This window comes from Aotus nancymaae, unplaced genomic scaffold, assembly GCF_030222135.1.
Source record: "Aotus nancymaae isolate 86718 unplaced genomic scaffold, 86718_ANA_hifiasm-v0.15.2.pri h1tg000017l, whole genome shotgun sequence".
In the NCBI taxonomy this organism is placed as follows: Eukaryota; Metazoa; Chordata; class Mammalia; order Primates; family Aotidae; genus Aotus; species Aotus nancymaae.
In genome coordinates, this window is record NW_026988429.1 from 2001310 (window position 1) to 2029137 (window position 27828).

Sequence of the window (27828 nt, forward strand, 5' to 3'; positions counted from 1 at the left end):
CAATACTATACAGTTAGCATAACGGTACTTGCAGGTACACATTTAAAGAATATTGGTTAAACGGGGAAAAATTATCACCCAAAACTCCTGCTCTGAAAAATATTACTATATGAAAAGTCAAAAGCCATTGAAAATTAGGAAAAATATCTGTAATATCTAACAGACACAAGGGGCTAATACAGGAAAAGTACCTAGAAAGAGTATTAGGAAAAAGGTCAATAAAAAGTGAACAAAAGATAAGAACAGTTCACAGAAAAAGAAATACAAATGGCTCTTCAACATATGAAAAATGGGGTCTGACACACTGTGGCTCACAAGCCAAGTCTGCCCAGCCATATGTTTTTGTAAATACAATTTTATTGAACACAATGACACCCATTCATTTGTGCATTGTCTATGTCTGCTTTCATGCTACAATGCAGAGTTGAGTTGTTACAGCAGAGACTGGCCCACAAAGCTAAAATGATTTACTGTCTGACCCTTCATAGAAAAAGCTTCCTAACCCCGATCTAGAAAAGCAGAAATTAAATAGCACTTAGACATCATCCTCCATCTATCAGACTGTCAAAGTTCGAAAGTTTGAAAACACTGTTGCAGGGGCTTCTCATATGTCTTTTAAGAGTAAATTGGTAACAATATTTAATTGACAATTTATTAATATTTTTCTCAGTTGATAATTTATACATACTTTGTTCCCACAGTTCCACTTTGGGGCACTTATTCTACAAGAGCACTTCAACATATATGTCATAATTATTTATTGCAGCTCTGTTTGTTGCTCAGTTTAGAAAGATTTGAACCATTTTTCACTAGACACTAGTAGAGAACTGGTTATACTATGGATGCCCATTTATATAATGGAACAATATATAGTTGTCTAAAAGAATGAGGAAGGTCTTCATGTGCTGATTTAAAATATCTCCTTAATATATTGTTCAGTGAAAAAAGTGAAGTGCCAAACAGTATGCATGGTATGCTACCTGTGCATAAAAAAGGAGGAGGGGAAAACTGTATCCTTGTATTTTCTTAATATCTGCATAAAGAACTCTGGAAGGATGCATAGAGGCCTGATGATGAGTCAGGTTTGGGAATTGGATGGAGGAAGTAGCTCTTGGTTAAGACTCCTTGCTATATGTCTTTTTATAATTGGTTCTTGAGCCGTATTTATTCACTGATTAACAGAGCATCTGATGGGTGCCTGGCACTATTCTACATGTGCAGGATATAGCAGTCAACAAAAGAAACAAAAATCTCTCTTCTCCTGGGAGCTTATGTTCCAGTAGGGGAGATGATACTAAACAAATAAATAAAACGTATAGTATGGTGGGTGATGATAAGATGATAAGGAGAAAAAAAATGGGAAAAATAGGAAGAAGGAGATGAAGTGCTGAATGTGTGTTGTGGGGAGAAGTGAATAATGACAAAAGCAAAATTCACTGAGAAGGTTATTTATTTATAAATTTGTCAGGATGCATAGAAGCTATACATATTTATGGGGTACACAAAGGTGACTTTTGAGAAAAAAATGTAAAGGAAATAGAAGAGTGAAACAGGCAAATGTACTAAATATTTAAATTGTTAAATTAAAATGAGTAATCATTCCATTTACTCTAACAACCTTGTCAGGAGTTATTAATGAGGTCATTATTATCAATAAGATGATCTTCATTATAAACTATCATATTCTGGTCCCAATGGGCTGCTTACAAAGAGTTAAAAAAGAAATGTTAACTTCTCCAATCCAAGTGCTAAGATAGAGGGAAATAAAACGTGTGGGAGTATGTGCTGGGTGCCTAAGCCCATTGATTCCTGGAGGGGTAGGTTGAGGAGAGATGACTCTAAGAGAGTTCTACAGACCGGGAGGGAGTCGGCCAGTCCAGAACTGAAAGGGAGAATTCTTGGAAAAGAAAACAACTGAGTAAAAGTAATGAGGTGAGAAAAAACCTGGCAAGTAGTTTAAAATAACTGGAGCAGGGGTCTTGGTCAGGGAGAATAGTGACTAAATAAAAGCATGGAGTAGAAAAGGTCAGACATTAAAAGCCCTGATAAGCCACACAAGGACCTGCAGAGTGGGATGCCACAAACCATCACCACGTCCCTTCTTCCTTGCCTGCCTCTGCTCTAGGCATGCTTTCTCCACCTCAGCACTGTTGATGATGTCTTGGCTCCAGTAATTCTTTGTTGTAGGAGATTGTCCTATGCATTGTAGGATGCTTCTCCACCCACTGGATGCCAGTAGCAGCCTGCACTTCTAAGCTGTGACACCCAAAAATATCTCCATACATTGTCAGAAGTCCCCTTGCAGAGCAAAATCACACCTGGTATGAACTACTGATCTAAAAATTGAAAAAGCTAAAATTCTCATTTTTCCAGCTTCCCTTGCAGCTAGAAATGACCATGTAACACAGTCCTGGCCAATGAAATATGAGAGGAGATCTACTGGAAACTCTTTCTATTTTCTGTCTTTTTTGATCTTGAATCAGCCTGAACAACTGCAGTCATCCTGCAGCCATGAGGTGACAAACATAGAAGAAAAGTTTTGAGAATCACAGAGATATTGGTCCCTACATTTTTATTGTATATATTTAAGGTGTACAACCTGATGCTTTTATATACATACACATTGTTAAATCATTACCCCAGTCAAGTGAATAAACATGTTCATAATCTTCTTTTTATTTTTTGTGTGGTAAAAGCACCTAAGATCAACTATCTTAGCAAATTTTCAGCATACAATAAAATATTTTTAATTATCATCCTCATGCTGATGAAAGAAGCTATTACTCTCCTGCCTGTTGCTTGCTGGGGAAGGGAGTAAAAGATAAATGAGTAAAAAGCTGAAGTCAGCAGTCAGGTGGCTAGCTGATCTCACTGGCTCTGCCTCAGCAGGGCCCGAAAGTTAGAAAGATAACTCCCTCTTCTGAAACTGGTGCCTATGTTATCTATAAACCTTAAGAATGTAACAAAGGGATGTTCTTCCTGTTGCCCAAGAACCTGCCCTTGGTCATGCACTCCGCACTTGACCAAGTCCACCCCCCTTTAGTTGCATCTGTCACCAAATGATTAATTGCCTTTGTTCAACTTCTCAAAGTTTGCTGTAACCCTTTCCCTTTCCCTCCTTCCCATGCATGCCAAATACGAATTAGCGAATCAATGAAAGACAAGACTGTAAGGTCAGATGTCCAGCCTATGGGTTATAACACAGTTTCACCTCTGCTCCCCCTTTAGAGTTGTGAGCCCTTAAAAGGGGAAAGGAGCTGCTCTTCGGGGAGCTCTGTTTTGGGGATGCAAGTCTGCCAATGCTCTACGGCTAAATAAAGTCACTTCCTTCCTTATTCCAGTGTCTTAGGGGTTTTGTCTGTGGCTCGTCCTGCAACAATGTTATGCATTAGAACTCTAGGCTTATTCATCCCACAAAACTGCAAGTTTGTGTCTTCAGACATACTTCTCATATCCTCCTCCTTGCCCCTGGTAACTACTATTCTATTCTCTGTTTCTATGTATTCAACTTTTTTTTAGGTTCTATGTATAAGTGAGATCACATAGTATTTTTATTTCTGTCTCTGACTGGATATATAAACAAAGGAAATAAAATCAGCATCTATAGAGATAGCCACATTCCCATACTCATTGTAGCCCTAGTCACAATAGTCAAGATATGCAAAAAACCAGTGTCCATCAATGGCTGAATATATTTTAAAAGCTGTGGTATATTTACAAAATGGAATATTATTCAGCCTTAACAAAGAAGGAGATACTGCCACTTGTGACAACATGGACAAAGCTGGAATACATTATACTGAGTAAAATAAGCCAGACAGAGAAAGAAAAATACAGGCCTCTACATGTTTGTGCCAATGAGTCAATGCTAATGACCCCATACCTCCACACTTCTTAGTATGTGGGTAAGATAACGTCTATGTGTTTAAGCCACCAAGTTGAAGTTATCATTTCTTGCAGTTGAAAACAATCCTTACTCTTAAACCACACAAATGGTTTGGATTTTATCTCAGAGATAACGAGAATCCTCTGAGGGATGCTAAAAAATAAAAAGAATTGCATCATCACATCTGCATTTTGGAAACATCATTTTGCCAGAAAATACAGACTGTGAAACAAGATTGTGGAGACAGGAAGATCATGGCAAATACCATTATGATGAGGCAGGTAAAAACACGATGGGGCTTGAAGCCAGTCAATCAAAGATGGTGGGACTAAAGTGAACGCAACACACTGAGGGACATTAACAGGCAAAATGAATTGACCCAAACCAGTTGGATATGGGCAGTGAAGAAGATGCATCAAAGTTCAAAAATCATATTTCTGGATCAGGTGATGCCCTAGATGGGTACACAGAAGAAAGAGCATATTTAAAGAGAAGGAAAATACTCTATTCTAGGCTAGAGTGGATTTGAAATGCTTATCACACAACCAAATAGTTATTGTTGACACATTTAGACACGAAGCTCAGGAAGTTAGAAAAGACAGGGGAGTGAAAACTGTCTAATATATGTATGGTATAATTCAAAATTTAATATTTTAATAAAATAACATCCCTCTCTCATCACTCCTATTCAACATAGTATTGGAAATTCTGGCCAGGGCAATCAGGCAAGAGAAAGTAATAAAGGGTATTCAAACAGGAAGAGAGGAAGTCAAATTGTCTCTGTTTGCAGATGACATGATTGTATATTTAGAAAACCCTATCATCTCAGCCCAAAATCTCCTTAAGCTGATAAGCAACTGCAGCAAAGTTTCAGGATACAGAATAAATGTACAAAAATCACACCTCTATACACCAATAATAGTCAAATCATGAGTGAACTCCCATTCACAATTGCTACAAAGAAAATAAAATACCTAGGAATACAACTTACAAGGGATGTGAAGGACTTCTTTAAGTAGAACTGCAAACCACTACTCAAGGAAATAAGAGAAGACACAAACAAATGGAAAAACATTCCATGCTCATGGATAGGAAGAATCAATATCATGAAAATGGCCATACTGCCCCAAGTAATTTATAGATTCAATGCTATTCCCATCAAGCTACCATTGACTTTCTTCACAGAATTAAAAAAAACTACTTTAAATTCCATGTGGAACCAAAAAAGAGCCTGTATAGCCAAGACAATCCTAAGCAAAAAGAGCAAAGCTGGAGGGATCATGCTACCTGACTTCAAACTATACTACAAGGCTATGGTAACCAAAACAGCATGGTACTGGTACCAAATCATATATATATAGAGACCAATGGAACAGAACAGAGGCCTCAGAAATAATGCCACACATCTACAGCTATCTGGTCTTTGACAAACCTGAAAATAAAAATAAAAAAAGCAATGGGGAAATAATTACCTATTTAATAAATGGTGTTGGGAAAACTGGCTAGCCATATGCAGAAAATTGAGAGTGAACCCCTTCCTTACGCCTTATACAAAAATTAACTCAAGATGGATTAAAGACTTAAACGTAAGACCTAAAGCCATAAAAACCCTAGAAGAAAACCTAGACAATACCATTCAGGACATAGGCATGGGCAAAGACTTTATGACTGAAACACCAAAAGCAATGGCAACAAAAGCCAAAATTGACAAATAGAATCTAATTAAACTAAAGAGCTTCTGCATAGCAAAAGAAACTATTATCAGAGTGAACAGGCAACCTACAGAATGGGAGAAAAAATTTTCAATTTATCCATCTGACAAAAGGCCAATATCCAGAATCTACAAAGAACTTAAACAAACAAACAAAAAAAACAACCCTATCAAAAAGTGAGTGAAGGATATGAACAGACACTACTCAAAAGGAGAAATTTATGTGGCCTACAAACATATGAAAAAACTCATCATCACTTGTCACTGGAGAAATGCAAATCAAAACCACAATGAGATACCATCTCACACTAGTTAGAATGGCAATCATTAAAAAGTCAGGAAACAACAGATGCTAGAGAGAATATGGAGAAATAGGAACCCTTTTACACTGTTGGTGGGAGTGTAAATTAGTTCAACCATTGTGGAAGACAGTGTGGCAATTCCTCAAGGATCTAGAACCAGAAATACCATTTGACCCAGCAATCCCATTACTGGGTATATACCCAAAGGATTGTAAATCATTCTACTATAAAGACACACCCACATGTATGTTTACTGCAGCGCTATTCACAATAGCAAAGACTTGGAACCAACCCAAATGCCCATCAGTGATAGACTGGATAAAGAAAATGTGGTACATATGCACCATGGAATACTATACAGTCACCAAAAAGGATGAGTTAATGTCCATTTCAGGTACATGGATGAAGCTGGAAACCATCATTCTTAGCAAACTAACACAGGAACAGAAAACCAAACACACTCATAAGTGGGAGTCGAACAATGAGAACACATGCACACAGGGAGGGGAACATCACACGCTGGGACCTGTTAGGAGGTGGGAGGCTAGGGAACGGATAGCATTAGGAGAAATACCTAATGTAGGTGATGGGTTGATGGGTGCAACAAACCACTATGGCACGTGTATACCTATGTAACAAACCTGTAGGTTTGGCACATATATCCCAGAACTCAAAGTATAGTTAAATAAATAATAAAAAAAAATAACATTACTTATTATGAAATAATATCAATGAATTGTAGAATATTAAAAATACAGCCAGGCAAAATAAAATTATAAGTACATATACCTGCACCCACACAATTCTGGCACCCAGTTATAATTTGTAGTAAAATGTGGTTACCTATACATATGAATATACATGAATAAATGGGATTAATGTATATGATGTGTGGTAACAGGCTTTATTTACCTAGTAGCATGTCATAAATATCTTCCTATTTCAATTAATATTCACAAATGGCTGGGCATGGTGGCTCAAGCCTGTAATCCCAGCACTTTGAGAGGCTGAGATGGGTGGATCATGAGGTCAGGAGATCGAGACTATCCTGGCTAACACAGTGAAACCTTGTCTCTACTAAAAATACAAAAACATTAGCCTGGTGTGCTGGCAAGCTCCTTCTAGCTACTCAGGAGGCTGAGGCAGGAGAATCACTTGAACCCGGGAGGCGGAGGTTGCAGTGAGCTGAGATCACACCACTGCACTCCAGCCTGGGCGACAGAGGGAGACTCCATCTCAAGAAAAAAAAATTCACAAATTTTTCCTAATATTTTTATTACATGTATTATAAGTAGTTCTGAGATGAGTCATCTTCACAGTAAAATTTCTGCCTATATCCCTAATTATTTCCTTAGGAAACATTTCCAGAATTGGGATTTCTGGCTAGTGTATGTGTTTTTAAGGGATTTGATGGATATTGCCAAATCATTCTCTAGAGAGGTTGCAGCAATTCACAATCCCAACAGCACAATGTGCAAGTACTCATTTCCCCATACTTTCTCCAACACTAAAATCATATACTTCACCAGTCAAGCCTTTGAGAAACGTATAAAATGAAAATGTTAATCTAATTGCAGTTTCCATTTTGCATTTTTATGCCACAATTTGAGCTGTTTCTGTTTTAATGATAATTTGTATCTTTTTTTTTGCAAACTGTTGATTCTTGTTTTTTGGCAACTCTCCTTTCGAGACACTTGTTGATTTGTAAGAGCTCTTCATATGTTATAAACTTTAATTCTTCTTCATTAATGTTTCATTTTTCCCTAGTTTGACACTTGTCATTTGTTTGTAGGGCCCATTGTGGTAAGCAGATATTTACAATTATTGGAATGGTCAAAGTTTGAAAGGTCTGTTGTGAAGAATGGGCACAAGATGTGTGCAGAAATAAATAGATTAAAGTCCATGTGAAAAGCTCAGCTGAGATTGGAGACTATGAATTTCTAGTGGCATCCAATTGCAAATTATACTGGTCTTTGATAACTTGTGCACAGTGAGAAAGGGTCACTTCTCTTAAGTCATCTAATATGAACCCTCACTGGATTAGAACAGGAAAGTAAAACCAGTCCTTACCCAAAGAGAAATCCAATCAGAACCTCCGTCCCTTTCCTTTTATGTAACATCCGGAGACCATCAGGTAAAACAAAAACAAAATATCAAATATTTTTAAACTCACTTAACCAGCAGAGGAGCAGTTTGGTCATTCAAACCATTGAGCATTTTCATGTAATTTAAAATGGCTCCTTTTATATAAACAGTATTTGTTTCCAAGAAATGATCTTGAAGAGAAAGTCTGCTGTCTTCCTAAAGAGTACAACTTTAAACCAAAAAAGAGGTAGATATCAGACTCTCCCAGCTCACGTGCCTTCTTCTGTCTCCATCTCTCCCACAGGTTACCAAACACCTTAAACATCCCCCTAACAAAGAACACACAGACACAGAAAGTGAGCAGCATTCACACAGAGTTAGGGTTTCACCTACTAGTCTACTCAAAAGCTCCAACTGTTGGTGGGAGTGTAAATTAGTTCAAGCATTGTGGAAGACGGTGTGGTGATTCATCAAGGACCTAGAAATAGAAATTCCATTTGACCCAGCAATCCCATTACTGGGTATATATCCAAAGGATTATAAATCGTTCTACCATAAGGACACATGCACATGAATGTTCATTGCAGCACAGTTTACAATAGCAAAGACCTGGAACCAACCCAAATGCCCATCAATGATAGACTGGGCAGGGAAAATGTGGCACAGATACACCATGGAATATTATGCAGCCATCAAAAACAATGAGTTCGTGTCCTTTGTAGGGACATGGATGAACCTGGAAGCCATCATTCTCAGCAAACTGACACAAGAACAGAAAATCAAACACTGCATGTTCTCACTCATAGGCGGGTGTTGAACAATGAGAACACATGGACACAGGGAGGGGAGCACTACATACTGGGGTATGTAGTGGGGAAATAGGGGAGGGACAGTGGGGGGTGGGGAGTTGGGGAGAGATAGCATGGGGAGAAACACCACATATAGGTGAAGGGGAGGAAGGCAGCAAATCACACTGCCACGTATGCACCTATGCAACAATCTTGCATGTTCTTCACATGTACCCCAAAACCTAAAATGCAATAAAAAATAATAATAAAAAAAAGAAAGAATAAGGCAGTTACGTGTATTAGCAAGTGTGTTGCTGAAATAAGGGACCACGTGGATAGGAGAGGAGGCAATGGATGCACTGAGAGAAAATAGGAGGGGCCAGGGACCCTGTGTGGTTGAAGACCAAATAGAGCAGAATGAGAACATGAGACAGCTACAAGATTAGGACATTTTCCACAATTTTCTTCCATCATAATTTTCATCATTACTTCCAATCCATTTATTTGATTTTCTTCACTAAAAACAGTAACTATTTGTATCTTGTATATTCACCTTTGTATTTTAAATTTTCCTTATTAATTTCACTTATAATCAGGGGGTGTCCCCCATTTCAGAATTGGTTTTCAGTCATTGAGTCTACACACTGGATCTAAATTTTATTTTAGCCACTCTGCTTTCCATTTCCTTGCATTTTCTTTTTATCTCTGTCCATACTTACTTAAAGAAGCATTGTTTTCCTGCATCCCAAGTAGTATTTAATTCAAGAGTATGGGGCAGGAAGGAGGAAGTTTGGAGGAGAGAGAAAAACAGAGCCATGTACCCTTTCAGCCTTGACAAGATCACACGACACATGGTAAACATAGGACTATTCAATGAGTTATCACTTTCTGTGGTCACAATTCAGGGTCATGCTGACTGAAATGGAAAATTGCCAGGTACCTCCTGGGCTGAGCATAAGAGGTCCAAAGTCCAATACTCTGTTTGCTCCCACGCGAGACATATTTTTGCAACAGCTGATTCACAGGTGTCCTTTGGGGCTTTGGAAACTACAGACCCTCTCTGTCAGCCCCACTTCATTTGAGGGATAACTTCATTATAGAGCTAAGAAAATTATCCTTCAATTGTTTGTGAAAACAATCCCTGAATTTTAAAACTCTTCTCCGGCTCTCGTGTCCTTTCTCTTCAATGTAGCCTTAAAGCAAGAGCAAATATAAGATTCCTCTAATGGATGAGTGCCTCGAGAAGGATGTCCCAGACTTCCTCAAGGGGAAAGAGAAGCTGACTAATGACCTAGGCCTTTCCTGATCCAAGAAGGCAGAGCCCTGGATCTGAGGCACAAGCAGACTACATGCTGCAGCTCACCTAGCACGAAGCCCTAAGCAGTCCTTTTTTTTCTGAAATCAGGTTGCACGTCATCCAAGATCCTCTCATAAAGAGAAGCCATGAACTTCTTTGGCTCATGAAACCCTCCACTTGGCTCAGATTTGCCACTGTAAATCATAATATCAGGTTTGCATTTCAACTCTTAGACCACCATGTGTCAACCCTGCCTAGAGAATTAGAAAGTAAAACCAGTCCTCGCCCAAAGGAAATCTAATGGAAACCTAGTCCCTTTCTTTTTATACAATATGTCCAGAGACATCAGGCAAAACAAAACAAAACAAAAACAAAAGCCAAGTATCAAGAAATTAAAAACTCATTCAAGCAACAGAGGAACAGTGTGGTCATTCAAACCAGTGAGGATTTTCATTTGTTTTTAAATGGCTCCTTTTATATGAACCTCTGTTTTCAAGAAATGATCTTGAGGAGAAAATCAGCCATCTTACGAAAGAGTACAACTTTGACCCAAAAAAGGGACAAATATCAGACTCTTCCATACTCTACATGCCTGTGTCTTCATCTCTTCTGCAGCTTCATCAAATACCTCAGAAAGCCCCCAAACTCAGAACATATACGCACATACTCTCTCCCACACACAGTCTCACACACAGGCAGCCTATGTGGGGTTAACTGCAAAGAATAACCAGACTGAGGTACTCCATCAGCCCCCTCCCTGGTCAGAGTTAATGCATAGTGACAGAAGCCAACAGTAGCCCAGGGCCACTTCAATCACTCACTTGAGCTGAAAGAAACCTAAATATTTTCTTCAAGACAAAGCTCTTAGAACCCTTCATTTTTCAAATTACAGAATGACAAGCTTAACTCCCAACGAGGAGACCTTTCATCTCAAAACTCAGCACAGCAGAGCAGTAGCTATGATTACGTAGTGTGCCTTTCCTGAGAATAAGGCCAGAGATGGCCACCCAGAAGACAGTCTTGGACCAGCCCCAGACCTCAGTCCTGGCCCAGTGGAGACCAGGCACCTACCTGAGACAAAGGAATAGGCCGCTAGGATGTTGCTGAGCAAAGCCATCTCGACGTGCTCCGGGCTGTGGCTGAGGGGCAGCCTCATGGGACATCCAGAGGGGACTTCCTGGAGGTGCTTGGCTGAATCAATGTGGCCAGTCTACCGCTTCTCTTCTGTTTGGGAACACAAAGTGAGTGATAAGGCACATTCTGCTGTCCTAAGGCCATGTTCCAGGTAGCCTGGGCTTGAGAATAAAGAGCCAAGCTTTCTTTAGAAAGACCAGCCCCAGCCAGGGGTCCACAAATATCTGAGGTCTTGTACTCTTTGTTCAAGTGAGCTTCCTGGCTTTCAAGGAAGTAGAAACCCCTTACATCCCTGATTTTCCTGACCTTTCTCCCTTCTCTTCTCTGTATCCTCCTAATTCCAACTTAAACAATACCCCCTTACCTCTCCTGGAACTCTTTATTTCATTCTCCCTGGTTCACCTTCAAGGCACAGCCCATAAGGTTTAAAGCATCATCACATTAATCACTGCATTTTAACTCCAAGCCACAGCCCTCTCCTCTCCTGCTGTGCATTTCCAGGAGCCTGCACTAATGACACTTGTGTACCTTGATCAGTTTGCCTCATCCCTCAGGTCACTAAATGTGTGCCCTTGGCAGTGGTTCAGAGCTGGCTATCCCAGAGCTGACATAGCAGTTCCTGTTCTAAAATACCTACAGGAATTTGGGAGCTCAAGCTGCTCCCATCCTCTAGCTCCATGACTCCACCTGTGACTGTGATGGGCCAGTCGAACAAACACATGGCCCACAGACTGTCCATCCATAGAACCACCCCTCCAGGAGTCAGAACAGGGACTAGGGATCTCAGTGCTCAGCCTTTAGCTGGAGGAGCATATCATCTCCGGAGTTGCTAAAGCTCTAGCCTGGCATTAGCATTACCCAGTTCACTCAGCAAAGGCTTTACAGAGTTCCTGAGCATAAAGTGGGAAAGAGGTGGCAAAGACCCCAATGGCTAGTTCGATGCAGCTATGAACTGAAGGCAGGGAATTGAGTCACAGGGTGCAGAGGAATGTCAGGCTTGGGGAAGAAACCTGGGCTCTCAGTGGGTCACAGAGGTGAGTAACATGGGTCACAGTTAGAGTACCTGGAGCGTGGCAGTTCCACGAGCTAAATAGAATGGGCTACAACAGAACACTCTCAGGCTGGTGGATTTCATCAGGCTTCAGGAAAGAGCAAAACAAGAAAACACCAACCAACTCACAGGTAGGAAGAAACAACCACAAAGTTATCGGAGCAGCCAGAAGCTCAAGAATGACAAGGAATGGGAGCACCAGGAGCTTTGAAGAGACTGGCTACTGTTAACAGCCCCCTGAGCCTCTGAACCAGAACACCGCCTCCTTCAACAGTCATTTGAGTTCCTAAAAGGTAACAAATGGATGATACTGGTGAATGGTTGGAACCATCACCCTGAGTTCAGAGGCTATTCCACAGATCTAAGGACTTCAAGACCCAGGAAAAGAGTGAAACTACTGGAATACGACTAGGGGTGTAGTGACCATGTCTATTTCAAATCCACTCCCTCCTTCCTATCTCCACTAATGCTACCAGAGTGCAAGTCTTATCATTTTATTTCTAGGAGTTTTGCAATGATCTCCTACCTGGTCTTTCTGCTGATACCTTCTTCCTGCTCAATGTAGCATCCATTCTTAACAGGGTCATTTTTCTGTATTACAAATATGATCACATCATTCCACAACCCAACTCTTAACGAATTTCCATTGACCTTAACGTAATACCCATCCACTTTCATAATATCTGACCCCTGCCTTACCTCCTAATGTATCTCCTATCCAAACTGACACTCAAACACATATATACACACAGATAATAAGAATGCTTAGTTCTTCAACAATACTACATCTTTTAGTTCCCACACGTAGAGCAAGATCTTTCATCTTCTCATGCTTTTGGTCACACTCTTCCTTTTGCCTAAATGCCCCCTTTCTCTTCATCTGTCTGGCAAATGTTTCCTATAAGAAAGAATTCAGAAGTTTTACGGCAGCCTCAAAATCTCAATGACATTTTTTTGCCGAAATAGAAAAATACATACTGAAATTAATATGGAATCCCAGGGGACCCCAAATAGTCAAAACAATCTTGAAAATTAACGAAGTTAGACATCTCACTCTTCCTGACTTCAAAACTTTTTATAAATCTATAGTAATCAAAACAGTGTAGGACTAGCATATAAAAACAGACATGTAGCATAATGGAATAGAATAGAACATCCAAAAATAAACGCTTACATATATGTTCAAATTATTTTTGCAAGGGTGCCAAGACCATTCAATGGGAAAAGATTGCCTTTTCAGCAAACAGTGTTGGAAAAACCGAATATTCATGTGCAAAAGGATGAAGTTGGACCCTTACCTTATACTATATAAAAAATTAACTAAAAATGTATCAAGGACCTAAATGTAACAGCTAAAAATTTTAGAAGAAAACATAGGGGTAAAGATTCATGACATTGAATTTGACAATGACTTTTTGGATATGACACCAAAAGCACAGGCCACAAGAGTTAAAAAAAAAAGTACTCTATTAAAATTAAAAACTTCTGTGCATCGCAGGGTACAATGGAGTGAAAAGGCAACCCAAAAAATGGGAGAATATATTTGCAAATAATATATCTCATAAAGGGTTAATAACCAGACTACTACATCTCCTAATTCCTAATATCGGAACTTCTATAATTCAACACCTAAAAACAAAGAGCTCAATTTAAAAATGGGCAACAAACTTGAAGCAATATTTCTCTGAAGATACACAAGTGGCCAACAGGCACGTGAAAAGATGCTCCACATAACTAAGCATTAATGAAATCAAAATCAAAACCACGATGAAATATCACCTCATACCCGTTAGGATGGCTACTATCAAAAATCAGAAAATAAGTACTGGAACCCTGTACACTATTGATGGGAAGGTAAAACTGGGCAACCACTATGGAAAATAGTATGACTCTTCCTTAGAAAATGTTTAAATATGATTATCCTATGACCCAGCAATTCCACTTCTGGATATATACTCAAAGGATTTTAAAGCAGAGACTCGAACAGAATTTGTACACCAATGTTCAGAGCTGCATTATTCACAATAGCCAAAAGGTGGAAGTAACCCAAATGTCCATCCACGGATGGATGAATAAATAAAAAGTTGTGCATACATACAAGACAATATTACTCAGAGCCTTTAAAAGGAAGGCAAAAACATGGATGAAACTTGAGGACATTAGGCCAAGTGAAATAAGCCAGGCAAAAAGGACAGATATCATATGATTCCACATGTACAAAATCACCTAGAGTGGTCATATTGACAGAGACAGAACGTAGAGTAGTGGTTGTCAGGAGCAGGGGCAGGGCAGGGAGGAAAAGATAATTATTGCGCAGGGCACAGGGTACAAAGTTTCTGTTTTGAAGATGAAAAGAATTCTGGGGATGGATGACGGTGATGGTTGTGCAATAATGTAAATATACTTAACACCATTGAACTGTACATTTAAAAATAATTTAAGATGATGAATTTTGTTATGTTTATTTTACCACAATTTAAAAATTGTATTGGTGAGGTAAAACAGTGAATTTTGAAGGTTGCTTTATTTAAAGAATCTTGCAATCAAGTTTTGGTTTTAAGTTAATAAGAATGATGGCAGAGTTATCTTTTAGTGGTATTAATTTGAAGTCAATAAAATCCTAATTCATATCACACTTGAATATGGCTTAATTTTAAGTAAGAGATGTTATTGTACTTATTTTTAAAAATTGGGTTGTAAATAAGTATAATCTGTCATATTTATAGATAAACAGGAAAAAGATCGTATCAGTAGACAGAAGAATGTATATGTGTAAAATTTAATAAAAATTCATGATTTAACCAAAGGAAAGACTTATTACAGTGAAGCCCTCTATGAATCTTCCAAATGCCTTTCTTTGGCTATCAAAGTGTCCAAATATTCTTCTAATATTGTGCCTATGATTTTACAATTAGAACTGAGTGTTCCCTGGCATGTACACCCTCATACATGAGACTATCTCATTACATAGTGCTCAGGGGGTAACAATCTCATTATCCCTTTAGCTACCTGGGGAGAGGTGTGCTGTCAGGATCAGAGAAGTTTCTGGTAAGAACAGTTCATCTCTGATGATGTTGGCATCAGCCAGTAGAGGTTCTAAAACTTGCTTAGCCCCAGCTGGCTTCTCAGACACTGAAAGAAAAAAGAAGCAGCACAAAAACCATCACATACCCAGGAGATCACATCATACCTTAGACCTAGTGTGTGTGTGTGAGCCCAGCAGAGAAGCTTTGGTGGGTAGTGTCTGGATCCTCAGAAGGATTAATACCATTTCCAGAGAGTATAAAGCCCATTGACAGAGTTTAATCTGGAATTTAGACTAGACAGCCAGAAAAACCAACCTCCCAAGGTCATAGCAGAAAGGATGCAAGAGGTAAAAGGTCAAAGAAACATGCTTCCTCTCTACTCCTGTCAGCCAAAATCCACAAAATAGCTAGCGTGGGATGTGCCAATCTGATCCCTCATAAGTGAAGATTGCAGGCCAGCCTCTCTGTAACAGGAAGGGAGGGAATTCTGTTTCCTTCTAGCAATGCCCAGATAGGCCATGAAATGAAGTCTCACACAGCTCTGTAGGCACTAGAATCCTGGAAATGCTGATATGTAGATCCCTACAGCCTGTGCCCGCCATGAAGCATCAAGGCCTCTGCTCAGCCCAGCTAGGAAAGCTCTTCTCTGTGTCCAGCTTCACATAGAAACCTGCAGGAAGAATGAAATCAGTCATGGAGCTCCGAGCACCGAGCTGTCCCCACTTCGCATGTGCATACTCATTCATTCGTTATCACCACACCCTGCCAACTGCTGCAGCTTCTAACTTCTGCTTATTGATGACTTTATAGAGACATATCCTAGCTGCTTTTTCCCCAAAAAGGATTTGTGGCACCTCCCTATGTTAGTTTTACAGGCCAAGAAAATAAGGGCAAGAAAGTAAAGGAAACTTGAAGCATGGGATTGGTAACGGTCTACAGACTCATGTACCAAAGTGCAGAAGCCTGACTTTGAGGCCCATTGACCTTCTACTCTACGCTTGTGAAAACCATCAAGGACTGACCCTAGGACAGTCACACGGAGTCTGAAGAGAAAAATCTCAAATGGAAAAACAGTCCTCATATCACTGGTTGGGGCAAGGATACACGTGGCCCCAGAGAAATAACTGAGCCGAGAGAAACCCCGATTTTCTTTGTAGGGCTGATAAGCACCTGAGTATAACACATCTAACATGCCAGCCTGCCAGCCACTTGGCTTCCATTGCCCCATCAATTTTCCCCTCCCACTCATCACAGTGAATCATTTCCAGAGACATATCCTGGACCTTGTCATCACCTGGAAAGGATTTACCTCTGAATTCTGGGCTGTGAACTCCTTAATGGCAGAGACCATGCCTTAATTCTTATCTTTATTCTCAGAGTTTCCCACAATAAATGCACAGAGCTAGTTCTCAGGGGCTGTTTGCTGGATGAATAGACTCACATTGAGAAATCTCACTCTCCAATCAGAACCTCTATCCTACCTCTGTGATATGGTTTGGCTGTGTCCCCATCCAAATTTCATCTTATAATTCCCATAATCTGAAAGTGTCCTGGGAGGGACCCCGTGGGGAGTAATTGAATCATGGGACAGTTACCCCCATGCTTCTGTTCTCCTGATAGTGAGTGAGTTCTCATGAGATCTGATTGTTTTATAAGGGTCGTTTCCCACTTTTGCTCAGCGCTTCTCCTTGATGTTTCTATGTGAAGAAGGATGTGTTTGCTTCCCTTTCCACCATGACTGTAAGTTTCCTAAGGCTTCCCATGCCATATAGAACTGTGAGTCAATTAAATCTCTTTCCTTTATAAATTACCCAGTCACAGGTATATCTTTATTAGCAGTGTGACAATACTGCTATACACTCTCAGTACCTGAATCAAAGTAGACATGCTCCCCAAGCTCTCTGAGCTTCTTCTCATCCCCTCCATGCTCATTCAGTTTATCACTCTTATCCTAGATACATCTTTTCTCTGCACAGCCTGGCTACTACAACTATACCACATGCTGCTCTCACCAGGACCCTTCTGCTGCCCTCTCCCTACCCTCACGCCTAACTTTCAAAGCACTCCAACTCTCACCTGCCTGCTCTCCTCCTTATAAGCTAGTGCTTCTGAAGAAGTAATAATTATATTGCAAATGCCAAGTTTACAAACTCAATCAATTGAGGCCCCCAGTGCTGCTAGGAAAGCCTACATGTATATCCCTGACATCTTACTTTCTCACTTTCTCATTCCCCAGAGAAAACATACCAAATCTCTACCTCTTCTTTCAATCTCATTTCTCCATTCTCATCTCTCTCAATCTTCTCAGCTTTCCAGAGAAATAGAGGGCATCCTACATGAACTCTAACTTCCCTCCCTTCCATCTCATTCTGACCTTCCTTCCTCCTGTCTCTAAGGAGTTCTCACCTGTCCTTTCAATTAAATTACTTCCTCCTTCTTCCTACAGGACACGGTTACATTAATGAATGACTCTTCTTTCACTTTCCTTTTTCTGGCTGATCTCCATCTCTCTACATAAATAGGTAGGTAGATAGATGGATGAATAGATAGGTAAATAGATAAATAGATAATATGTATATAGAGAGATTACATTATATGTATAATTCTCTCTCAAAATTTCAGTCTTCCACTTTCTCCTCACCTTCTTGCCCCATATATAAATGCATATCTAAACACACATACATACATATATACATTCTATACTTATATACAATGTGTATATGTACGTATGCATGTATGTATATATGTATATGTACATGTATTTCTATTGTTCTTTCTCAAACATTTGCTCATTCTTTTCCAATCACCTTCTCAATCTCTCTATCTTTTGATCTACTGGCCTTATTTCTTTTAATCTACTATAAACTTGCTTAATTTCCCCCACCCTTAAACAATCTTCCCTTTGCTCAGCTTCTGCTGTAGTTTCTTACCGGCCATTCTACTTCCCTTCACAGCCATACATCTTCATAGGAACTTATATTTCCTCTTTCTATTTCTTCCATCAGTCCATTCTTACCCTAAAATATCTGGGTTCATATCCATCCTCTCTACCAAAGCATTGTTGGTAAGGTGGCCACAGTAAAACAATCAGGTCTGTGCTTCTCACAATTGCTCCAGGATGGAGACTATGAGCTCGTGGCTATTGAGGGGGGTCTTGTGTCCCATCCTTCTGCATTTGTGGTAGCTAGCAGAGTTCCTGGCACATAAGTGCTTTAAAACAAATTCTGTCTCAGTGATGGAAGTCAAGGTGTGTGGGGCTAAGATTGTCAGAAGTGCGCCTTAAAACAGAATGAAGAATGTCATCAATGACACTGATATAACTCCTAAGACCTCAAGAAAGATATTTGTCTTGATTTGAACATAAGAGAACCAGGGTTAAGGAATGATATGGTCCTAGACAAGACTCACATAGTGGTGGCCACAGACCACAGGAATCCCAATGCTGTTACAGCAGGGCTCTAACACAGAGCCTGAGGACTTAGCACTATGAGCCACTTAGCACTATGCAGAGGTCAATAACAAGGATGGTTCACAAAAAGTTTCTAACTTTAACACATCATGATGCTGTTTAGCCTGAAGGCTGCCTACCGTCCTATCCCAGGGCAGAGCCTGCTTGTCTTAAATCAAAAAATATTTATTAAGCCCCACTAGAACTGTTTATTTAGCAAGCAATCTTCAGCTACTAAGGAACTGAGAATTCTTTGAAGGAAAATCCACATCTTAATCACCTCTGTGCCCAATGATTGATTCATAGTGCTTTCTCTAAATGAATAAATCCAGAAATGAGCAAATGCGGTCAGTGAGAAAGATTTACAATCTAGCTACCTATATTGCAAACAGAATCAAGTGTAAATGCAATGTAAATTAAGTGGAGAGTTGGGAAAAGAATAATTAATTTCAATAATAAGGTAGCAATGGGGAGGACCCATAATGACTTCACAGAGAGGTAACATTCAAATTGAATGTTGAGCTACTGCATATTAACTTAACTACTGAGTATTAATTTAATAATGAATTATACTAATAGCCCACATTTATGAAGACCTTCCTCTTCAACCAGGCAATTTGCTAAGTGCTATTTAATTTAAGTTTCATAACAATCCTATGAGGCAGATGCTATTATCCTTGTTTTTCAGGTGGGAAAACTGAGACATGGAGAGGTAAACTTGCCCAAGATCACCTAGCTAGAAAATAAGAAAGTTGGAATTTAAATGTAGGCAGTCCAACTCCAGTGCTCTTAACTTTAATCTGTACTTTGCTAGAGTAAAGAAAAGCACTAGAGACAGAAGGAAGAGCGGGAACTAAAGTACATGGCACATCTTTAGCCCGGGAGCAAACGGATAGGCAGAGAAACTGAACAGAAGTCAAAGTTGCAAAGGCAAAGTTGGAATTGCATTTTGGTGGATCTTCAGTGCCTTACAGAGGTTGGGCTTTATATTATGGAGAGTAGTAATATTAACAGGAGAGTGACATGGTCAGTTCTGCTTTGTAGGAAGAAAACACTGGCAGAAATGTGGAGGATGTGTTAGAGAAGCCAGAGATGGTCTGAAAGACTTACTAGGAGTCCAACTCAGTAGTCCAGGAAAAAGATGATGCACACCAGAAACCAAGGGGATGAAGTAGCTGAAGAAGCCAGCAACCCAGAAACTCAACACAACTGGTGCAGACAAACAGACTCCCAACAAATACCTGCTCTCTCTAGCCAGAGGACCAAGAAAGGAGTGGTCTAGCAAGACAGAAAACTCTTAGATAATAGCCACTCTACTTCAGCCAAACACCATTTAAAAAAACAAAAGGTGAGCCGAGATCACGCCATTGCACTCCAGCCTGGGTAACAAGAGCATAACTCCATCTCAAAAAAAAAAGAAACAAAAAAAACCATATGGCCTCACCCACACCCATACCAGCAAAGCCTGAGTGGATAGCCTAGACTTTCACCCTCAAGAGACTATAACAAGAAACTCTAACACCCTTGCCTGAGTGATGTCAGAGAAGGCCCAAGGGTAGAGATGAAACTCATCTGAGACAGCTAGTAATGAGTCACCTTACCTGGTGATAACAATAGGGACTGCATGAGAAGCCTGGACATCTGACCCCTCCTAGAAGTATAACTAGATACCCCTCCCCCTCTCTACTGGGGCATGAGAGGCAGCCTAGTCAGGACTTTCATCACCACAAGTGGTTATAAGCCCCACATTGGTGGAGACCACATGGGATCCAGAACTCCCATCCCCATCCAGCAGTAATGACGAGCCAATCAATTGATGCCTCCACTAAGATTACAGGGATAATAGAATTATCTGGCAAAGATTTTTAGACAACCATGATTTTAAAAATACTTCAGCAAGCAATTATACACATGTTTAAAACAAAGAAATTAAAAGCCTCAGCAAAGAAATAAAAGTTCTCAGCAAATAAATAGAAGATATATTTAAAAAGTAGAATTTTATAATTAAAAAAGACAATAATGTATAGTGTGTGGAGACTCACACTGTGAACTTTTGCTCCAAGAACCACCACAGGAACATACCAGGGAAACTGAAAGAATTCATGGACCCTATGAAAGAAGTGGCTTGCCACTGCAAACTCCATGAAATGGCCAACAAAACAGTCAGTGCCCAAAGTATGAGAGGAGGGAAATCTGCCGCTGAACACACATTCTCACTGGGGAACCTGGAAATCTAGATCATGGAAGGATTTAACTTTACCTAGAGCTGAAATGAATTTAGAGAGCTAAGCAAAATATAAAAGAAAAGAAGCAGCAGGAAGTGCCTGTAGGCACTCCTGGTCCCCAGGAAAGCCCAGGGAAGCCATTTCTGACTTTATCTCACAGGGTTCTTTGCGGAAGGCAGCCAGTGGAATTGGGGAAGGGCCACAGGGAGGAGACTCCCAGTGGAACTTTGTAATAATTTTGATCCAGTACAAATTTTCCTGGGCAGAATCTGGGGGTGGGGACAAATGGGAAGTGCAGATATGAGCTCAGAACCTGCAGCAGTCAGGGAGGGGTGAGGCCTGAAAGCCCTGCTTGCTTTCTCAGCAGGGAGGCTTGTAGCCTGGGGCAAGATCTCAGCCCTGTGCATCAGAGGTCTATATATAACTTCAGCTCTGTTGGCTGTTGGCAGGAGTGAGACAGGCCTTGCTGGCTGTGTGGGAGCTGGGTGTGGTCTGTCACTGCTGGCTTTCCCCCACTTCCCTGGCAATCTGTATAAAGCAGTAGAAGCAGCCATAATCCCCCTTGGAATATAACTCCATTGGCCTGAGAACCACTGCCCTATCTCCTCCAGTGGTCTCAGCAAGCACCACCCAAGAAGAGTCTGAGCTCAGACATGCCTAGCCCTACTCCCATCTGATGGTCTTTTTCTACCCACCTTGGTAGCTGAAGAAAAAAGACAAAAAACTTGTGGAAACTCTATAGCCCCGCCCATTGCCTGAGAAAGCCGAATATTTATCCAGGTGACCTTAGGGCAAGCTTGCATCTCCCAATACTACTGTAGCTGATGCTCTCTCGAAAGCATCACCTCCTGGCTGGAGGGCAACCAACTCAAGCCATTATAGCAACTCATGACAGAACAACCCTGCTCCAAGAAAGGAGAAAACAACAGCTAATTTTACCACCGATAGAGGTCCTAAGTCTATGTGACAAATTCACTATAAGCATAACCAGCATTTATGAAAACCAATCCACTAAACCAAACTACAACCAAGGACTCTCACAGAATCCACTTCATTCTCCTGCTGCCTCCACCAGAACAGGTGCTAGTATCCACGGCTAAGAGACCTGAAGATAGATCGCATCACAGGACTCTTTGAAGACACTCCCCAATACCAGCCTGAAGCACGGTAGCTCAGCTAACCCTAACCCTAACCCTAACCTTAACCTTAAATGTATATGCACCTAACAATGGAAACCCCGAATTTATAAAACAATTACCACTTGACCTACGAAATGAGATAGACAGCAACACAATAATTGTGGGGAACTTCAATACCCCAGTGACAGCACTAGACAGGTCATCAAGACAGAATGTCAACAAAGAAACAATGGGCTTAAACTATACCCTAGAACAAATGGACTTAACAGATATTTACAGAATATTCTGCCCAACAACAGCAGAATATACATTCTATTCATCAGCACGTGGAACATTCTCCAAGATAGATTATATGATAGGCCACAAAACAAGTTTCAATTAATTTAGGAAAATCAAAATTATATCAAGTACTCTCTCAGACCTCAGTGGAATAAAATTGAAAATCAACTCCAAAAGGAACCCTCAAAACCATGAAAATATATGGAAATTAAATAATCTGCTCCTGAATGATCTTTGGGTCAACAACGAAATCAAGATGGAAATTGAAAAATTCTTTGAACTAAATGATAATAATGACACAATCTATCAAAACCTCTAGGATACAGCAAAAATGGTGCTACGAGAAAAGTTCACAGCATTAAACGCCTACATCAAAAAGTCTGAAAGAGCACAAATAGACAATCTAAGATCACACCTCAAGGAACTAGAGAAACAAGAACAAACCAAACTCCAAACCCAGGAGATGAAAAGAAATAACAAGGATCACAGCGGAACTAAATGAAACAAATAAATGAAAATTGTTAGATCATTAGTGATATTAGCCATGAAAAGAAGAGAGAAGATCCAAATAAACTCAATTGGAAAAGAAACAGGAGATATTACAACTGATACCATAGAAATACAAGGTCATTCAAGGCTACTATAAACACCTTTATGCACACAGACTAGAAAATCTAGAGGGAATGGATAAATTCCTGGAAATATACAACCCTCCTAGATTAAACCAGGAAGAAAAAGAAATTCTGAATAAATCAATACCAAGTAGCAAAATTGAAACAGCAATAAAAAAGTTACCAATAAAAATAAACATCCAGGACCAGATGGATTTGCAGCTGAATTCTATCAGGAATTCAAAGAATTGGTACCAATGTTGCTCAAACTATTCCAAAAGATAGAGAAAAAGGAAATCCTTTCAAAATCATTCTATGAAGCCAGCATCAGCCTAATACCAAAACCAGGAAAAGACACAACAAAAAAACAAAACTACAGACCAATATGCCTGGAGAACATAGATGCAAAAACCCTCAACAAAATACTAGCTAACTGAATCCAACAGCATATCAAAAAAATAATCCACCACGATCAAGTGGGTTTTATACCAGGGATGCAGGGATGGTTTAACATACACAAGCCAACAAATGTGATACACCACAGAAACATAATTAAAAACAGAAATCATATGATCATCTCAATAGATGCAGAAAAACATTTGACAAAATCTAGCATCCCTTGACGCTAGATTTTGTTAACAAAATCAGCATAGTAGGGACATACCTTAAGGTATAAAAGCCATCTATGACAAACCCACAGCAAACATTATACTGAATGGAGAAAAGTTAAAAACGTTCCCCCTGAGAACTGAAATAAGACAAGAATGCCCACTTTCACCACTTCAATAAAACATAGTACTGGGAGTCCTAGCCAGAGCAATTAGACAGGAGAAAGAAATAAAGGTCATCCAAATTGGTAAGGAGGAAGTCAAACTGTCATTGTTTGATGATGATATGATCATATACCTGGAAAACCCTAAAGACTCATCCAAAAAGCTCTTAGAACTGATAAATGAATTCAGTAAGGTTTCAGCATACAAATCAATGTATATAAATCAACAGCACCGTAACAGTGACCAAGCTGAGAATCAAATCAAGAACTCAACCCCCTTTACAATAGCAGCAAAAGCAAAAATAAAGTACTTACGAAGTAAATAAATAAATAAATAAACCTAAAAAACGAGATGAAAGACCTTACAAGGAAAACTACAAAACATTGCTGAAAGAAATCATAGATGACACAACAAACAGAAACACATCTCATGCTCATGGTTAGGTAGAATCAATATTGTGAAAATGACCATACTGCCAAAAGTAACCTATAAATTAAATGCAATTTCCATCAAAATGTCATCATCATTCTTCACAGAACTAAAAAAAAGAACCCAAAATTCATACTGAATGAATAAAGAGCCCGCATAGCTAAAGCAAAAAGAGCAACTTTAAAGACATCATATTATGTGATTTCAAACTATACTACAAGGCTATCATCACCAAAACAGCATGGTACTAGTATAAAAATAGGTACATAGACCAGTGGAACTGAATATAGAACCCAGAAATAAAACCAAATACTGATAGTCAACTGATCTTTGACAAAGCAAACAAAAGCATAAAGAAGGGAAAGGACATCCTATTCAACAAATGGTGCTGGGATAACTGGCAACTCACAGGTCTAAATCTTATGATAAAATGTGTTCTCCAATGTTGTGTGGGACCTGGTGGGAGGTGTTTGGATCCTGAAGTTGAATCCCTCGTGAATAGCTTGGTTGCCCTTGTGGAAATGAGTGAGTTCTCATTCTATTAGTTCATGCAAGAGCTGACTGTTTAAAAGAGCCTAGCATCTCTCTTGCTCCTTCTTGTCATATAACATGCCTGCTGTCCCCTAGTCTTCCACTATGAGTAAAGGCTTCTTGAGGCCTCACCAGAAACCAAACAGATGCTGATGCCATGCTTGTGCAGTCTGCAGAATGATTAGCCAAATAAACATTTCTTCTTTATATTACCCAGTCTCAGATATTCCTTTTGCAAAACAGACTAATACATCTCTTAAAACTAGTGAGTTCAGCCAGGTGCAGTGGCTCACACCTGTAATCCCAGCACTTTGGGAGACTGAGGTGGGTGGATCACCTAAGGTCAGGAGTTTGAGACCAGCCTGACCAATACAGTGAAACCCCATCTCTACCAAAAATATGAAAATTAGCCAGGCATGGTGGTTAATGCCTGTAGTCCCAGCTACCCAGGTGGCTGAGACAGGAGAATTGCTTGAACCGAGGAGGCGGAGGTTGCAATAAGCTGAGATTGAACCACTGCACTCGAGCCTGGGCAACAGAGCGAGACTTCAACCCACCAAAAAACAATAATGACAATAAAATAAAACTAGTGAGTTTAGCAAGGTTGCAAGCAACACAAACTTACAAAAATCAACTGTATTTCTATATACTAAGAGTGAACACTAAAGTTAAAAAATGCAACACCATTTAGTGTTGCTTAAAGAATGAAATACAGGCCTAAAGGCCAGGGGCAGAGGCTCACACCTGTAATCCCAGCACTTTGGGAGGCTGAGGCGGGCAGATCACGAGGTTAGGAGATGGAGACCATCCTGGACAACATGGTAAAACCCTATCTCTACTGAAAACACAAAAACATTAGCTGGGCGTGGTTGCGTGCTCCTATAGTCCCAGCTACTTGGGAGGCGAGACAGGAAAATTGCTGGAACCTGGGAGGCGGAGGTTGCAGTAAGCCGAGATGGTACCACTGCACTCTAGCCTAATGACAGAGCAAGACTCTGTCTCAAAAAAGAAAAGAAAAAAATACAGTCCTGCACTACATTAATGAAGTTTTGGTCAATGACAGCATGTTATATAAATGAGATCACATTATGCCACCTTTTGGGATTGGGTACATGAATATTTATAGAAGCTGTATTTGCAATAGCCCAAAACCAGAAACAATTCATATGTCCTTCAAGGAGTAAATGTTTAAGCAAACTGTGGTACATCTATATCATGTAATAATACTCGGCAATAAAAAAGAACAAACTGTTGGTACACAAGGCAACCTGGATGAATCCCAGAGGATTATTCTGAATTTAAAAACCCAATCCCAAAAGGTTGCATATTGTATAATTTCATTTATACAACATTCCTGAAACGACAAAATTGCAGAAACAGGGGAGAAATTATTAGTTTTCAGGGGTTAAGGAAGGATTGAGGTGAGAAAGAAAGTTATTATAGCTAACAAAAGCAACATGAGAAATCCTTGTGATGTTGCAAATGTTCTATCTTGACTGTATCAATGTCAACATCCTGATTGTAACATTGTACTACAGTTTTGCACGATGTTATCATTGGGGCAACTAGTCAAATGGAACATGGGAGCTCTGCATTATTTCTTGTAACTGCACATAAATTTAAAATTATCTCCAAAAAAGTCTAATTAAAACTATGTTTTAATGCACAATCTTTAGAGTCCTTCTAAATCATATTCTGCACATTAAATTTTGAGAAATATTGATCTAAAAGTTCAACCTGGATATTAGGGGAAATATCCTCTTTCTCATTAGGAACAGCTGAAGGGACAGAAAACGTTTAACTTTGGGAAATCTTGAAGAAAATGATGAGAGTTTTCTTTTTCCATAATATGAAGTGATTATACAAAAGAAATTAAACTTGGTATGGTGCCAGTACCCAGAACACAGGCTGATGTACAAGAAAGTGCACCAGCTTCAGGATTAAGCAAGCATGGGTTTAAACCCAAGCTCCACCATGCCCTACCTCTAAGACTAGACAAGTTAGTTAACCTCCCTGAGCTCCCACTTCCTCATCTTTAAAACATGGCTAATGATTGCCACCTCAATCCATCAATCAGCATCTAAGTAAAGAAGTAGATATGGCTTCAGTATTTGCAACAGAAGGAATTTAATGCAGCGAATTGGTAGCAGTGGTGAAGATAGCTATGTAGGTAACAGGTGATAGAAAGGCTGATATTTGAAGATTACTGCAATAGATAACAAAGTCAAGAGTATAAAGATCCTCTTAAGTTCACATAACCTTGCATACTTACTAAGGACCAGGAAAAATGGGAAAACTAAAAAATTAAATAATTTAGAAAAATAAAAAAATTAAGTTTGTATGACTTCAAAAAGATAAAATTAGTTGGAATAAGGTCCCCGGATGGGATCATAAAGTAATCAGATATTAACAACAGTGGGCAGCGGGTAATTGAAAGCATAAAGCTAGAAAGCAGTGTTGCCAGAGCCCAGGAGCCAGAGTCACCAGGAAGAATCAGGAACCATAGAGGACCCAAATAGTGGGAGCTGGAGCCATGGAGGAGATGCAGACACTGCTGGCAGGGATGATTGAAGCCAAGAGAAAGGGAAGAAATACTCTGGTTTCCCCTTTTCACTGCCTTCTAACCTTCCACATGTCCAGCAACCTTCCTCTAGCAGGAAGCCACAGATATGGAGCCTGGAAAAGGTAATCTCCCAGATCAGCCCTGCTATCAAGGGCAGAGCAGGAATCAGAAGACAGACATACCTAGATGTGGCACCCTCACAGGGTGTTTGTGAGGATGCAGGGCTTGTAAGATAGCTGGCACAGAATAATAGGTGCTCAAGAAATGGTAATTTTTATTTTTGAATGCCAATGTTGTGTGATAACATTTAGAGCCACATTTTCTCATCATTTCATATCTAAATAGATGGAAGCACAAGCTGGGGCTCATGCCACTAGATTTTGCCAATAGTACTTATTTTTTCCAAATGAGCAGCACATATGAGAAATGTGAAAAGCAGCCCTGTCCTAAAGTTTCATTGTATAAAGCAAATGTTGAGTTTCCACAGCTGCTGGCTTCAGCCTACCCTGAGGAATAGTTTTCATGAAATATTAATCTCGGAGAAAGCCAC

The 27828-nt window shown here is 39.8% G+C and overlaps 1 protein-coding gene across 10 annotated transcripts in view; it reads right to left on the reverse strand.

The window, feature by feature from the left end:
* Positions 1 to 27828, reverse strand: part of EVA1A (eva-1 homolog A, regulator of programmed cell death) — a 75833-nt gene that overhangs the window by 17411 nt on the left and 30594 nt on the right. For 6 of the 10 annotated variants that reach the window (XM_064377794.1, XM_012452127.3, XM_064377793.1 and 3 more), the window contains one exon: positions 11141 to 11293. In XM_064377794.1, the coding sequence (XP_064233864.1) occupies positions 11141 to 11225 (85 nt within the window). In that variant the 5' untranslated portion in view covers positions 11226 to 11293. Of the gene's footprint in view, positions 1 to 11140; positions 11294 to 11567; positions 11857 to 15263; positions 15387 to 15444; positions 15525 to 15815; positions 15951 to 27828 lie in introns of those variants that run through there. The other 4 variants (XM_064377795.1, XM_012452126.3, XM_012452130.3 and 1 more) reach the window with 4 other exon arrangements.